We start from the raw sequence: 16,727 nt of genomic DNA on the forward strand, positions 1-16,727 counted from the left end.
CACCTAATTACCTTTCTATACATTTTACCTACTGTTGTATATATATTAGTTCTGCCCCTAATTAGGGAGTTACCCAGAGTGGTCTTGGGTTAAGAGACTGGCTCAGCCAGCTGGGGGAGTGCAGCTCAGTCATGCAACACTTGCCTAGTATGCTCAAGGACCTGGGTTCAATCCCCAACACTGAAAAAAAAAATACAGATAGATGATTGATAGATAGATAGATAGATAGATAGATAGATAGATAGATAAAAAGTGGATAGACAGATTGAAGGCACATAAATACATAGATGATAGATAGATGATTGATAGATAGATAGATAGATAGATAGATAGATAGATAGATAGATAGATAAATGATAAATAGGTAGATAGATGATGGATGGATGGATAGATAGATAGATAGATAGATAGATAGATAGATAGATAGATATGGAAAGAGAGTGAGTCCTCCTAATACATCAGTAGAGTAAGCACAGATGCAGTGCAAGTCAACTCTCACTTTACACAAATTTCTGAACGAGGTACAGCAAGACAAGGCAGGAATGCTTAAGCAGGTTGCTTTCTGGGTTTTATTTCACTTTTCACTCTTCAGACAGTGTTTCTGGAGCCTGCCCTAAGACCCTGGGCTCAGAGCCTGATACTAGGGTTTCAAAGTTGGATGAGCCAAGACCTGGCTGCACTGATTTCATCTTCCAACTTATTTTCAGAGACCATAGCGTGGACTCTTGGAAGCAGTACATGGTGCCATGACTTGGGGACCAGGCAATAGGTCCCCTGTGTGTCCACAGGAGATAGTTGACAGGATCAGGAAGCAGAGGGAAGAAATATTTTCAGGTTGTGACTTCAATGAGGGCCCAGCTGGAGGAAATCATGAAAGCCAGGAAGAGCCCCTAGGCTTTCTGCCCCCAAGGCCTAGGTTAGTGTGTCTCTACCTCAGCCTTGCACATGGCAATGGGTGCTGTCTAGGAAACAGGGGTGGGGGTGGGGGGTGGAGGAGGAGATTGACCTAACTCCTCTTAGAATTGTTCTTACAAATAAAAATTCTCTGGTGGCTTCAAGTGCTCTGGGCCAAGACGTAAGTTTCTAGTTTGGTATTGTGTTCAAGAGCAGTTGGTCTTTGATTTTAAAGCAGCTCCTATAAACGTACATGGGACTGTTCTCAATGTAATATAGCATCATGTACTATGAATATAGACAGTGAAAATATTTAAAGCCCACACTATGAATGGTTAGTGAGCAGTATGGCTGTGGACCCATAGACAGAGGCCCCAGGAAGGACAGGTAATCGCCATGGCTTAGAATAATTTTCCTCAACCTATGGGTCATGACCCCCCGACAGGGAAGGTGTTGCATAGCACTAGGAACTTGGAGAACCTCTGTCTTAGAAGAACATGGGAAGTACGGCCTGCTTTGCACACAAATATGACCCAGGGACTTTTCTTTGGTTAATTTCAGCTCCCTCACAGGCTCTTGATGTATGGAGACGAGTGCGGTTAGAGAATGGAAGTCGTGTTTTGAACTTACACTGGAAGGTAAGTCGTGCAGCTCCAGGTCTGACCTGCTGCCTCTGCACAGCAGTGTTCTGCCCAGCCAGGAGAAACTGTGATGTCAGGCTCATAGGGCTGGTTATCAGGTAGAAGGACCCACTCCATACCTGTGTCTTTGTGCTCAGGCTACAATTGTCCTGAGCCCATCTGATGGCTGATGGTTGGTTCTGATTGCTAGAACCTTCTCTGTATGTTCAACTCAGGCCCGCCACAACATTTTGCAAGATTGAATACAAGGGACTATGTCTATAGTCACATACCTGACTCCTAATTATATGTAAATACAAAAGTTTCAAATCAAGCTGTTAAATTATAATGGAAGATCAGCATTATCCCTCTGCCTGGACCAGTACACTACATGACAACCTGGAAGGCCAGCTTTATATTCAGGGTTCTGAGATTCCTCAATGTCTCATACCAAAACATGGGAGAGGAGATGGTTGGCCCCTGGTCACAGCCCTCCAGCTTTTCTTCTCCCCTTGATTTGGCACAGTTTTCCAGGGCTCTGCATATACATGTTGACTCTACCGAGCCTATGTCTGAGTTTTTTCCACATCCCGAGGAGACAGCTGCTGCTTGATCTGCGTGCAATTTAGGGGTACACAGAGCCTGTCCCAGGGAGAGCAGACCTCAGGAATCACTGACAGATGCTGGGACTGTAAGGGCAAGGACTTCTCTGTAACCATGAGTGTCTTCTAAAAGAGGGAGTATGGGCTAGATGGCAGTGGTCAGGGTGAGAAAAGACTAGGTAAAGGGAGGCCAGGATGCAGGTTCTTCTTACAAGGGCTTCAGAGTGCTGGTTCCACTCCTGGGTCTTCTTTAAGCTGCCTTCCAAATTTTATGTCCTCCAGATCGAAGGAGTCTCTATTCCTCTTGACTTTAGACTCAGTACCTGCTCTCTGGACACACTATAAATCTTTAATATAATCTCTGAGTGGTTTTTGTCTCTGCTTTCTTCAGTTAGATTGAAATACCCAGTTCTAAACTTGGTGTTGAGATGATTTCTCTGTTTCACTGTGTGAACGTGCTGGTATGTGTGTGCATGTGTGTGCACACACATATACATTTGTTTTAATATGTTTATATGTGTGCATGTGTGAATGTGCTAGTATGTGTGTGTGTACACATAGGTGTGTGTATGTGTATGAGTGGATATGTTCTTAGGTGTATGTGGATTGGGCAACTAAGAGATGGAGGGAATAAAAAAGTAATTACAGAGTAATTTTAGAGTAAAGCTCATTTTCAAAGGGTTATCATTTTTTTTCCAGCCACTATTAAAATCACAGGCCAATGGCAAAATCATATCCTATAATATAGTTGTAGAAAATCAAGACAGGCCAACTGAGTCAGAACACTACTCTGTCTGGGCACCAGCCCTTGGCACACAACTGGACCTCGATCCGAGGAGTTCTTACAAGATTCACGTCACAGCCAACAACAGCGTGGGTGCATCGCCTGAGTCAGTGATAGCCCTCTCTGATGGTTCTGGACGTGGTGAGTCAGCATTGGTCAATTTGGCTTACATTCTTGAGGAAAATATTGGTGATGTTTCCAAGTAGTGACAAACAAATAAAACCAGAGCTTGAGGCAACCTTGTGCACGTAGGCACTGCCTTTGGAGCTGGGCGTATCCACAGGTTGTAATGTGATGGTGCCTTCATAGTGACCCAGCACACTCTGTCCCTGGATGCACACTTAAGGAATGATCTAAAATTTATTTGAGTAAATGCAGTCTCACAGCAATTCACTCTGAGAGTCAAGACAGTACCCTAGAGATTTTTGGCTTATGGGATATAGGCCATATTTACTGTGCTGTAACCAATATTTGCCCAGTCTCATCACCTGTAAAGAGTTTATGGAAAAGCCATGCTGATGGAGCATGCCTATATTCACAACACTTGGGAGGTTGAGGCAGGGGGATCATGAGTTTGAGGTCAGCCTCTGCTCCACAGTGAGACTATGTTGAGGAGAACAGTGGTGGGACAAAGGAGCCCGTGGACATCCTAAGGAGAGCTGATGTTCTCCTTCAGGAGACACTGGAATTCGGCCAAGTTTGTCGAATAACAATGATAACCTACAGGTCTCTCAGCCAACTAAAGAGTGAGCCAAGTGGAAGCGATCTCACATCTAAAACCAAGAGTGACGTTAATGACCTTCTTGACTGAGCCACAGAAAAATCCTGGCATAGTAAATCCCCCGTCACCTGCTTTGAAACGGTGCACATGTGGACAAGAGGCAAAAGCAGTTGACATGCTGAGGTCATTCATGTACCTTTCAACAATGCCATCCTTCAGTTCTTGCTGTTAAGGGTGCCAGGCTCATAAGGCTGTGAAAGATTGTGTGGTTCCATTCCAGTTCAGTTGAAGTTTAAGCTAAGTGAACCATATTAGAAGGTATTTTATTTATAAAAAGGACTGTCCTGGGTGAAACCCCTTCTGTCGCTCTGAAGTGGGGCCACACGTTGACCTCGAGGCTGAAGAACTACCCATTTCCACAGGATCACACAGAAGACTGCAGTTCAGATTCTCTGGGCATCCCGTGTCAGCCGGCAGTTCTAATTACTAGTTAATATTGCATGAAACTGAGGTGCTGTTCATCTCCTGGGTTACATTGTTATATAGCAGGAGCACCCAACAGGCTGTACAGCTCTCAGCATAAGGTAAAGGTCGTTGAGATGGTTCCTTCAGGGTGCTGGTTCCCCCCAGAAGTTTGCCCACACAGCTTTCTCGCCTTCCTCCATCAAAGAAACAAATCTGTCTCACATCAAAACTGACATTTCCCCTTCACTTATCCATAGACGTGAGAAATGTGCTTCGTAAGAAGAGCACTGAGAACTCAGAGTGGTGGGAACAAGGCGCTTTATCTCATGACTTTACAAAACTGGGTGTGAACCCAGAATGGCCATTGATGGAGCATGGAAACAGTTTGTGTAACCCTAACACAAGTCTCCTCTTTGGCTGAGCAATGAGCAGAAGGGGAGCCATCCTACACACCATCCGGGTCTTACATTTCCCCCTGTCATTTTCCAAACAAAACCTGTGCTGGATTCATCTAGGTGTTTTACATACTGTTTATTTAAAATGTATCAGGTGGATGGCCATTCAGGCAAGCTTGCCTCCTAGTAATTTGCTACTCTATGCTTTTAGTTTGGCTGGTGGTGGGGAGGGGTGTCGTTAGCAGGCTGTCAGCAAGGTTCCAATGTTGTCTGTTCACTGTAGCTGCGCCTAAGCTTGCTGGAAGCACTTTTGAAAATGAACCATACAAATACACTACAAATGAACCTTTAGAGGAGACATTCCAAACTTGGGGTCCTAACGCTTAGCAAGCTGTGTCTTGAAGCCACAAACATGATTTGAAGAATGGAGATAGTGAGGAACACCTGCACTCATCCTATATAGCAACTTGAGGTTCTTACCTATGAGAAAGTCAACTTCCCATTGTTGGGACAAAGTACATGACAGTAACAAACTTTAAGAAGATAAAGTGTGTCCTCATTCATAGTTGTAGAGACCAGTATCATGGTTGGCTAACTTGGTGCTTTTTGGGTTGTGAGGAGGATGAGAATCATGGTGGGTAGCTTCTGGTAGAGCAAAAGCTGCTCACCTAAGGTGCTCAGGAAGCAAAGAGAGGACAGACCCAGAGTGCCAATGTCTTCTTTAATAGTATGTCCAGTAACCTAACTTCCACCTTCCACTGTCAACATCTGAAAGGTCTCTCTGTTTCCAGAGAGTACCACAATCTGGGGACCAAGGTTTTAGGTATGGAAGCCTTTAAGAGACATTTTAAACCAAAACTATAAACAAACATTGCAAATGTTGGTTTATTTTCTTCCTTGGAAATTGTAAAAGAAATACAGTGAACTGAATCAGAAGTATTATTCTGTTTGTTTCTGTCCAGAAGAGGTCCATGAAAAAAGAATTAATGGGACAAAGGATGGATTCCATATTTCTTGGGACCCCTTATCTGGAGATGCTGTAGGCTACGTTGTGGACTGGTGTGCACATTCCCGGGACCAACACTGTGATTTGCAATGGGAGAACCTAGGTCCCAATACCACGAGCACCATCATCACCTCAGGTGAGAACTTCCACACTCCCCCTACACATCCCCCTTGCAGCAGGTTCAACTTAGACTTCTCTTCTAACCTACAAGTACTCTGTGCTGGGTTAATGATTTTGAAATGACAAATCCAGTGTGGTTGCTTGGAGATCAGATTTTGTGAGAATAGATTCTGACCTTTGGGCTTAAAACCTACAACAGCAAAGTATGTAAATGTACACCCATAGTACAGATGTTAATAATCCCCCCCCCCAAATTAGAGGGATGTTGGAACCGTTTGCAGAAAGCTTTTGCAGATGCAGAGAACAGCGCATATTTGGGACATGTTTAGGGCATACAGTTGTTGGAAACAAAATATTGGCTTTCAATTTCAATAACCTTGTAGGCATGAACTCTTACCTCCTTAACTGAATCTACAACTTGAAGATTGCTGCTGCTTTAGGGAAGTCAAAGAGGCTCCAGTGAGTTGCTTAAGCAGGAAGCACAGGTGTACCATCTACTAGGCTGAAGGACTGATGTGGAAATTGTCTAGATCCAGAAAGTGATAGAAGGCCCCTGCAAGATTCAGGGGCCCAAGAGCTTGGTAGGGAGACTACAGGGCTGCTTGGGAAAGAGGAAGAAAGGAAGGGGAAGTCAGGCTTTCAAGATTCTGAGTTTTAATGGAAAGACTGAAGACCAATAGTGTAAGGACATTCAATGTCCAAAACAGCGTTGGAGGAGTTTGTGAGTCTGGCCTGGTTCTGCACCAGCTCCATGCACATAGATGAGGGCAGGCTGAGGGTCCTGGCTCCAGAGTGCATGGCAGTCTGTATAGAACTTTCCGGACAGTGCCATGTTTGAAACATGGAAGATTCTGAGGTCTAGCGGAAGAAGGGAAGCAGTAGAGGGAAAAAAAGGAAAGATCTTGAGGAAGAAACTTCTAGGGGAGTGCACACTCATTGGTCGGTCATTCTTTCTTTTCAACTCAGATGATGATGTCATTCTGTCTTGTTAAAAAAATCCTTGACTTCTCTTCTCCAGATGCTTTTAAACCAGGGGTCCGTTACAACTTCAGAATTTTTGGAAGATCTACGCAACAGAATGCTCAGTTACTAGAGAAACAAACAGGGTACACCCAGGAACTGGGTAAGTAGGCGGCGTTTGGTGTGCCTCATGGAGACTTGTTCCGAGTTAGCCGAGCTTTGTGCTGAGGAAGAGTTCCTTCCCAAGCTTAATTTTATGGTCCCGTTTATTTTAGAAATTACATTAAAATTTTAAATGTTTTTAATTTAAATTATAAAATGTTACATGGAAGATGATGAAATCATTGCTAATTTTAGCACCCAAAAGGCCAATATCCAGTTGGTGTTTTATTATACACTGATACCCATTTCTCTATACAGATACACACTTTTAAATGAAAATAAGATCTTACTCTACAAAGTGTATTAACTGCTTTCTTAATTAATGCCACAAAATATTAATTGGCCACAGTGCTGCTTCTGTGATTAGAAAGCCCCACCCCCACTCCCTGTGCATGCCCTGTCACCTATCATTGGACAATTTAGAATGATGACAATGACTTTCACTGAGAAACTGTAAATTTTATCTTCAAATATCTTGTAGGTCTAAGTTGTAAATCTCTCTTTTTGTGTCCACCTTCTTGTGCTTAGTCTGAATTACTTTGATTTTAGCTAAGTCATTGTCTGTATCTCTGTCTCTCTCTCTCTGTCTCTGTCTCTCTCTCTCTCTCTCTCTCTCTGTGTGTGTGTGTGTGTGTGTGTGTGTGTGTGTGTGTGTGTGTGTGTGTGTGCAGGCACAGATGCAGGTGGAGGCTGGAGATTGCCTCTATTGTTCCTTGGATACCCTATACCATGCTTTTGGCATCTGTCTCTCCCTGGCTCAGAGCTCACCAAGTCGGCTACACTGACTGGCCAGCAAGCTCCAAGAATCGATCTGTCTCCTCTCCCATACACACTGGGCTTTCAAGCAAACACCAGCACTCTCCGCTTTTTGCATGTGTTCTGGAGACCAAACTCAGACTCTCATGCTTAAAAGGCAAGCATTTACTGAGTGAGCTATCACCCCATGACTGCGATGATGGTTTTTCAATGAATTCTAGAAGCAGAATCCTTGGGTCAAAGGGCTTCTCCAGCTTCTGAAATACGCTACTCGTTTCTTTTAGAATTGCTGTGAAATCACCTTCTCTGGATATTTACCTGTCCCACCACCAGAATGGGGCTGTTCACTCCTCCCACTGGAATGCTTGGCATTTAGGTCTCTGGACTTTGAAAGCTCTTGGTTGTCTCACCAATCAGACTGACTCTAAAATTCATCATTTGGGGGAGTTGATCCAGTATTTGTGGCTGGCGGAGAGGAAAGGAGAAGGCATGTCATTTGTGAATGTATCTCTGTGTGCAGACAGTAGGCAAAAATGTTTATGCGTGCGCGTGCGTGCGTGCGTGCGTGTGTGTGTGTGTGTGTGTGTGTGTGTGTGTGTGTGTGTGTAAGTGACAGGGGTTAGGATTCACCCTGTACATTCCTGGAGTGTCTGAAAACATGCATTGCCTTGTCCTGAGAACTGGATTCTTCAAATCCCCGCTCACATCTGTGAACACATCTTGCCTCTCCTGTCCCTTCCTCTTCCGGTCTGTAGAGTCTCAGATTCAGAAGACACTGTTGAGACTTCAAGGCCAGAATCAAGATTAGGACAGACCTTTTGTTTTTACTTTCCCTCCCGTGACTTGTCTATCAACTGTTTAATCTCTCTGGGTCTGGAGGTCTTCATCTATGAAATCCTTGCAGGAGACAACTGCACAGCCCCTTCCCAGCTCTCTCCCTGTGTCTGGGTCTACATTATCAGGGAAAAGCTACAACTCCTTAACTTGACAGAAGCTGTTCATGTCCAGGCCTACCTGTGGTCTGCTTAGTCTGCATATGTGCTCTGAGACCATTCCCAAATCATAACTTGTTCTTATCCCATCTTCCTTTCCTAGCTCCTCTGGAGAACCCAGAGGTAAGAGTTAACTTTACGTCCAACTCCATCACCCTGAACTGGCAGGATTATGCCAGCGACTTCCAGTCTGCTTTTGTAGAAGGGTACCGTGTGTACTTGAAATCCAAGGAGTTGCAGTGCCACCCACAGGGGAAAAAGACGTGGCTTCCAGGTGATGCTTGCTCTTCTTCACCTAGACTCAGCACACCATTCAGAAAGCAATGGAATCCAGGCCGAGTGCTCCCCAGAGCTGGGGAAGAGCACAGGAAAGGTCCCTTATGTGATCAGGCCAGGCTAGGGACCAGGCTGATGCTCTTCCCATGTCATTTTAGAATCAACAGGCAAACAAAAAGGAGTGTGAGTATAGGGATTGGTATTTTAATTCACTTCAAAATTAATGCAGGCCTGGCCATCAGCCCCTTAAGAAGTCCGTCCGTCCACTTAGAAAACTTGCTTGCTTTTCCCAGCCCCTCCTTAAACAAACAAAACAAGACAAAACAACAACAACAAAACTTTGGCAAATGTTATTTTTATTTACTTGTTTGTCGTGCTGAGGATCAAACCCAGGGCCTTCTGCGTATTATGAGCAAGAAGTCTGTCTGTAAGCCTCATTTCTGGCATCGGTATCTTTTCTTCCCTTGTGTGTGCTCACAGGATCTGGCAGAGTTCTGTATCTGTACGATTACCATCCCCCATTTAGTGGATGTTTGGTTGACTGTGGCCCATCTTGAAAATCAGAAAAATTACAATTTGATTTGAGGTTGGTTTAAAAATGCTAATGGTACTGAGACAGCTGGGTTATCTATCCATTCCTGGCTTTCCCACAAAGTCTCTGCCACACACTTTCTTTTTCTTACTAAGTCAGGGTTCCATGTATCCCCAGGCTGGCTTGAACTTACTATGTAACTGAAGATGACCTGGAACTTCTGCTCTTTGTGCTGGACTTACAGGCATGTGCCATCATGTCCAGTGTGTGTAGTGTCGGGAATTAAAGCCAGGGCCTGTGCATTCAAGGCAAGCATCCACTAACTGGCCACATGCAGTCCCTCTTCTATAATCTTAATATGATTTTCTTGATAACATTGTTTTTCAGTCACTGATAAGTTAGTGGTCTGTGAATATGACATCAAAGACCTCAAGCAAAAGACATTCACTGTGAAAAACCTTCAGCCAGAAACCCTCTATGAGTTTTTCGTCACTCCGTACACCAGTGCTGGCCAAGGCCCCAATGGAACATTCACGAAGGTCACGACTCTGGACGAACACTGTGAGTTTCTCCAAATCAAATGTTTTCCTTGAGATCAAGTTCCTACACTTTGTCTAGATCAGCAAGTTTTAATAATTTCTTCTCCCCATCCCTTCCTCTCTCCTCCACACATAAATGTTATCTAGAATCCTGTTCCAAACTCCAGGTAAAAGCAGCAGTAACCGACCAATTAAAATCTAGACCCTTCTTCTCATCTTTCTCACTGACCCTGGATGTCTGTCTCTAGAAGTCAGTCTTGGGGAGACTTGAAAACCACAGCATATTTTAGAGTTGACATCAGAAGAGCTGGAGCTTCTCTCTCCAGCATGGGCGATCGTGGGCTGCCTTCTGCCTCAGCCTTCCTTCTGTCTGGTTTCCTGGCTTGGCTGGTGGCTTTCTGCTCTGCTGGGGTCTAAGGATAGTCTGAGCCTGGCAGTGTTCAGTAGATCAGGCCAGTACATCACCAGCTCTGTGGTTGTGGATTCTGTTGGGGAAGAGGTCAGGTGAAGAGATATGTCTCTCTAAAATGCATTTGGCTTGAGACAGAGAGGAGGAAAAGGGGAAGGGACATAGTAGGAACTGTGTTTCCATCATATACTCTGGCGGCCACTGACAGAAAGGTGGGGGGAAATGTAATCCGATAGAGGGTGAAGCAGAGAATGTTTTAGGATTACTCCCCTTAGAGAAGCCTGCACCACCGTTCTTGAGTGTCTCTTACTTTCTTCTCAAACACTTTTCTTTTTTAATTCCAATGCTTAAAATCTATAATAAAATAACCTGAAGAGCTTCAATTCTGCTTCAACTGGCTCGTCCTGACATTTTTTCTTGATGTGAAATTAAGATCCAGTTTTGAGCGGTCTCTAAAAGATGATGGGAAGTCTTTCTGGAGGCACCCCTTGCTGCACTAAGATTTTGAGCATTTGATGAGTGTGTGTGTGCTGGAGGTGAGGGTGTGGTTTCCATTCAAGAATTCACAGAAGAACGAGGCTGAAGAGACCTTGAAGGCACTCATCTTTGAGAAAGAAATGGGCTCAAGCTAGAAATTCCCAGCATCCTCCATGCAGCATCCATTCATTGAGATCTGAGCTATTGGGATGGGACAGTCACACTAGTTAGGATGGTAGTCCTGGAGTGCCTAATTGATGTCACAGACACACACACACAGCTGCAGCAGTGATAACTGCCTGAGGGACTAACACATGATCTGATGTCTCCAAGCCTATGTCCAGAATTCAAATCACATTAAGATTTGAGTCAACAGTTCACAGTACTTGAGTATGGTTACCACTTTGAAGTAATTTTGCTGGATGGCGAGATTTTTTTGAGATGGAGGTGTCATAACTCAGGCTACAGAGCTAAGGATGAACTTGAACTCATGATCCTGCTTCCACTTCCCCAGGGCTGGAATTGTGGACATGCATCACCATGACCAACTCTTAGAGTGAGCTTTAAATTCATTTCTATATTATCTTCTTCCACCTTTAGAATTCATTTGGTTTGTGCACATACATGTACCCAAAACAATAACTTAATATTTTCAAGATTTTATTAATCTTTGTGGTAAACCTTATGACTTTAGCTTTATTAATTACATTGGTTGTTTTTAATAAGGAAGTATTTCAACTATTTACAACTTCCCTGACAGACACTTTGTACATTTCAAAATAGAAAGTTGTGTGACTGTCAACTGCACTTCAGTCCTTGTTAAATGGGAATGAGAAATGCTTGCATTTGCCAGAAGGAGACTGGTGTGATAAAACAATAAACATGAACAAAAATACCCCCAAGAAACGTAGTGTTGAAATTCCAAGTTGTGTGGAAATTTTGCCCATTTTGTGGTACCTTTTTAACAGCAGGTCCCTTTCGTTGTGAGCTGGTCCTTTTTCTTTGAACAACAACTGGCTTGCTAAATAAAGATGATGAGGCAGAGTGGTCGAGAAGTCTTTTTGGAGACCTCACGGGTGCCCAGTCTCTGCTACCACTTCTGCCTCTGTTCCTGGACATTGGAGCCATGTTTCCCCCGGCTTTAACAAGCACACCGGCCTCAGGTGTTTCCCTACAAATGATGGTTCAACTTCAGATTCCTTTGGATTGATGAGGTGTAAAAGCAGGACAAGCTCAGAAGAAGAGGTTCCTTGCATTTTGATCTTTTTTCCCAGGCTGGTGAAATGCTGGATGGTGGCACGAGCCACGGCTCCAACAGCCAGGCCCATGCAGAGGGTGGCCAGTGGCACACTCTGCAGTAGCTGCTCGGGAGCCTGGCTGTTAGCAGGCCGAGTGCATGGGATGCATCTTCTGTAGCACTTAGAACTTACGTTCTGTTTGTCAGGATGCAGAACTATGAGTAACTTTTCAGCACTCAGAATAGAAAGGTTATGTTTTGAAGGTTTTTTTTTCAAAACCGACCTGAAAGTAGTTGAACTCCAACAAATGGAAAAAATAATCAAATTCTCTCTCCTCTCTCCTCTCCCCTCTCTTTTGTTTTTTTAAGACAGGGTTTCTTAGTTCTCAGTTGTGTAAGTATTACTAATATGATAAGAATAAAAATTAGACAACAGGGGAAAAAAAAAGACAGGGTTTCTCTGTGTAGCCCTGGCTGTCCATAGGTAGGGAAAAAGTTGATACAAGCAATTTAGGAAAACTAGTAGCATTAGTGTCTTCTAAATAAAACTTTCTTTAGAATATATATATATATTCTAAATATATATATATATATATATGTATATATATTCATATTCTAAATATATATATTTCTTATACAGGTTAAAGAAATATCTGTATACCCCCCCCAAAAAAAAGCCACCTACAGACAAGTATTAGAATGCCCACATTCATGAGTCTCACAAACGGGGAAGGATAAATAACTGCTATAGTTACACAATGGAGTATCATAGAGTAATGAAAACAAAATCTCTACAGTTATAAAAACAATGCAGCTGAAACTTGCACAGGAATAAAGACAGGTGTGAGTTCTGCTGTGCGGTCCTACTACAGAGTGCAGAGAGAGAATGCCATCACACTCTGAAAAGACCAGCCTACGGATTCTTAGAGATAAAGAGTGGTTGAGTTCCCTGGGTGATGCTCCTCTTGATCTGTACACTGATTTGATGGGGATGTCTAGGTAGTGAAAACTCATTGGGCTGTATTCTAATCTGTCTCTCCCTCCACTCACCTCTCCCTCCCTCCTCCTCGCTCTCTCTCTCTCTCTCTCTCTCTCTCTCACACACACACACACACACACACACACACACACACACACACACACACACACACACACACACACACACACACAGGTTGAATATAAATCTGAAATTCTAAATTCCAAATCAAAACATTTTGAGGGCTGCCATGCCATAAGAGGAAAATTCAACTTCTGGCCACCCTTAATGTACTGCATAAATTACCTTCAGGCTATGCAGTACAGAAGAATCTTGTATGAATTTTGTAATTAGACTCTCTTCATACATCTCACTATGAATATGCAAATATTCCCCAGTTCAAAGCAATCTGAAACACTAAAAACCTCTGGCTCCAAGCATTTCTGATAATGGAACTTGTCCTCTATTTATTCTTCAATAAAAAATACGTAAATTCACACTTTTACCAAATTTTAAAATTGATTGTAACACTCAAAGGGCTTGTCTTGAGAGCAGGTATCTTCACCAGACCAGTGTTGGTCTCTACTGAGGGCAGGCTCCCTTCCAAAACTCTAGCACTACCCAAGACCCAGTATCCCCAAACCAACATCCAATGTCCCCAAATCCAGTTGTTTTTTTCTAGTCCAGGAAGTCCTGGGTAAGGAGAGAGAAGGGATTGAGAAGTGCACAGGTAGAATAGGACCATGTGTCCATGTATACTGTCCTCAGAGCCTTCCAAGTCATTTGCTTAGGAGTTTGTTTATACATAGCTGAGTGATCGATTAGTTGAATTACAAGCAACCAAAACAAGCAAAGTATTTTAAAACATAGTAGTGTTTGATACATTTGAGAAATGAAGCAGAATTATTAAAGGAGGTTAAGATGGACACGGATACTCTAATGTAGGACTAACTAGAAGTCTTGTCTCCACGTCCAGTCTGCAGTCCACAAATCACATGTGTAGTTGGTTGTTTTTTACTCTTTGGGGGGCCTACCACCCAGCTCCAAAATAAATACACTGAGACTTATTCTTACTTATGAATGCCTGGCCTTAGCTTGGCTTGTTTCTAGCCAGCTTTGCTAACTTAAATTATTCCACCTACCTTTTGCCTCTGGGCTTTTATCTTTCTTTATTCTATATCTCTTTCTTTTCTTCTTATTCTGTGGCTGGCTGTTGCTGTGTGGCTGGCCTCTGGTGTTCTCTCTTTCTCCTTTTCTCATTTCTCACGTTCTCTTCTCTTTGGACCCTAGATTTCTCCTATTTATTCTCTCTGCCTGCCAGCCCCGCCTATCCCTCTCTTGCCTTGCTATTGGCTATTTAGCTCTTTATTAGACCATCAGGAGTTTTAGGCAGGCACAGTAAGACAGCATCACAGAGTTAAACAAATGCAACTTAAAAAAATGCAACACATCTTTGCATCATTAAATCTAATATTCCACAGGATAAACAAATGTAACGCATCTTAAGTATTCCACAACACACACATACCCCAGGGCAGTTCTGAATGTGGCACACTTTACTTAAAATATTATGACATTTTAATGTGATTTTTTTTTTTTGGTAACTCCAAAAAAATAATTCCTGAGTGTGAACTTTGTAGGTGACGATGTTGTCACAATATCAAGAGGTAGGAACTCCTGAACCTAGCCAGTTTTTAATGTATGATAAGCAACCCTGGAACCTCAGTGGCAAACAGGTATTTGTCTTTTGATCAAGGGTCCCACGTCAGCATGGTTTGACTGACTGGGCCACGCTGACCTCCAGGCTTGGGTCTGATGCCGGTATATTTTATATAAAGTCACTTGCACTCCTATTAAAGGGCAGCAGTATACTGGGCATATTCTTTTCACGGTGGATGAAAGAGGATGAGTATGTAGCATAATGAACCCCTTACTTAGACCACAGCTATGACCCATCCATTCATCATCATACTGGCCAAACTCAGGCATGTGGTCAAGCTCCCAGGCAAGAGGCAGGAAGGTACTCCCACCTACCACAGAGCTAGGGTAGCGAGTGAGGAACTGGACAGTTATGCTCTATTCTATCAGACTTAATGAGTTGGAACTATGGAATGCTGGATCACAGCAAAAGGCCCCCTGCATTGCTTGGTGTCCCATACATATGGCCCAGGCTGGCCTTGAACTTGCTATGTAGTGGAAGATGACCTTGAACTCCTGGAGTTAGGAGTGTTAAACGCATGTACCATCATACCCAGCTTAGTTGGCCTTTTTTCTTCTGAGTCAGGCAGGAGCCAGAATGAACTTTCCCTGTAAGTTTCATCCAGTTAAATTTCTATAAATCTAATAAATAAGACCTATTTATTTGTGAGAAGTGATTTTTCAGAATTAAACTCATTTAAAAACTCATACTGAGTCTTGCATAAATACATATATTTGAAGAGCTGTAAGCATGGAAAATTCTTCACTACCATAACCTTTTATCCTTTCAAGGAGGCCAATGCATATATGAAAATAATTCAGCCGGGCGGTGGTGGCACATGCCTTTAATCCCAGCACTCGGGAGGCAGAGGCAGGTGGATCTTTGTGAGTTCGAGGCTAGCCTGGTCTACAGAGCGAGATCCAGCAAAGCTACACAGAGAAACCCTGTCTCAAAAAACAAATAAATAAATAAATAAATAAATAAATAAATAAATAAATAAATACAAATAAACTTTGGGCTGGAGAGATGGCTCAGAGGTTAAGAGCACTGGCTGCTCTTCCAGAGGTCCTGAGTTCAATTCCCAGCACCCACATGGTGGCTCACAACCATCTGTAATGAGACCTGGCACCCTATTCTGTATACATAATAAATACATAAATCTTAGAAAATAATTCCTTTCCTTTTTCCTCTTTAGCCCACATGCTGCTGCAGATCTTATTACCCATGACTTTCTGTGTCTTGCTCATCATCATTGCGTGCTACTGGAAAAGCCAGTGGTAAGTGCAGAGGAAGCCTTTATCCGAGAGTTAGAAACAAACTGTGGGACAGAAATGATATGGAATAATACGGGGAAAGAATGCTGAAAAGGCAAAGGTTAAAGAAATGTAGGTGAGCATATGTCATTCAGTTGACAACTGTGCCTTCTGGGTCAATAGATGGGGAAAAGAACCATTTCAAAAGTTGCTCCATGGCCACAGCTACTATTTATGCTACCTTATGCTTGGCAGCGTTCCACAAGGTTTATATAGAACGAGCCATAGAGTGCCTGCAATAATACTGTTAAGTACTGTAGTTATCTTCATGGATCCCATGGTTCGGGCATTAAAGCAAGGAAGAATTAAGTCATTTGCTTCACAGAGGATACTGCAGAGCTCTCACTCCTAACCATTCTACTGAATTGTGCACTCAGTCTGAATTTCACTGTCCTTCCAGGGTGAAGGAGAAGTGCTACCCTGACATTCCAAATCCATACAAGAGCAGCATCCTGTCACTGATAAAATCCAAGGTAAATGTGGGGATGTGGTATGTGTAACATGTGAAGGACTGATCGAGCCCGCACTGTGGTACATGCCTGCAATCCCTACCTTTGAGAGATAAAGGGTAAGGGGATCCTTACTGAGTTTGAGGCTAGTCTGGTCTATAAAGTTAGTCCTAAGCCTCCATGCTACATAGTTCTTAGACCTCTTCAGGAAAAGACAATACATTAGAGACACAAACAAGGCCACGGGACAGGCAATTGGATGGACTAGGGTACGGGCTCCGCGGCAGAGTGCTTGCTTGCCTAGCATGAGTAAGGCCCAGTTTGGATCCCAACATAGCCACAC

The 16,727-nt window shown here is 43.3% G+C and overlaps 1 protein-coding gene across 3 annotated transcripts in view; it reads left to right on the top strand.

The window, feature by feature from the left end:
• Osmr (oncostatin M receptor) overlaps positions 1 to 16,727 on the top strand; it is a 61,096-nt gene that overhangs the window by 41,792 nt on the left and 2,577 nt on the right. For 2 of the 3 annotated variants that reach the window (XM_028875599.2, XM_028875600.2), the window contains exons 10-17: positions 1,456 to 1,532; positions 2,816 to 3,041; positions 5,444 to 5,623; positions 6,626 to 6,730; positions 8,581 to 8,751; positions 9,673 to 9,846; positions 15,818 to 15,899; positions 16,336 to 16,408. In XM_028875599.2, the coding sequence (XP_028731432.1) occupies positions 1,456 to 1,532; positions 2,816 to 3,041; positions 5,444 to 5,623; positions 6,626 to 6,730; positions 8,581 to 8,751; positions 9,673 to 9,846; positions 15,818 to 15,899; positions 16,336 to 16,408 (1,088 nt within the window). The remainder of the gene's footprint in view (positions 1 to 1,455; positions 1,533 to 2,815; positions 3,042 to 5,443; positions 5,624 to 6,625; positions 6,731 to 8,580; positions 8,752 to 9,672; positions 9,847 to 15,817; positions 15,900 to 16,335; positions 16,409 to 16,727) is intronic. The other variant, XM_037209407.1, reaches the window with a different exon arrangement.

The sequence above is a fragment of the Peromyscus leucopus genome, chromosome 11 (assembly GCF_004664715.2).
Source record: "Peromyscus leucopus breed LL Stock chromosome 11, UCI_PerLeu_2.1, whole genome shotgun sequence".
Taxonomy (NCBI): Eukaryota; Metazoa; Chordata; class Mammalia; order Rodentia; family Cricetidae; genus Peromyscus; species Peromyscus leucopus.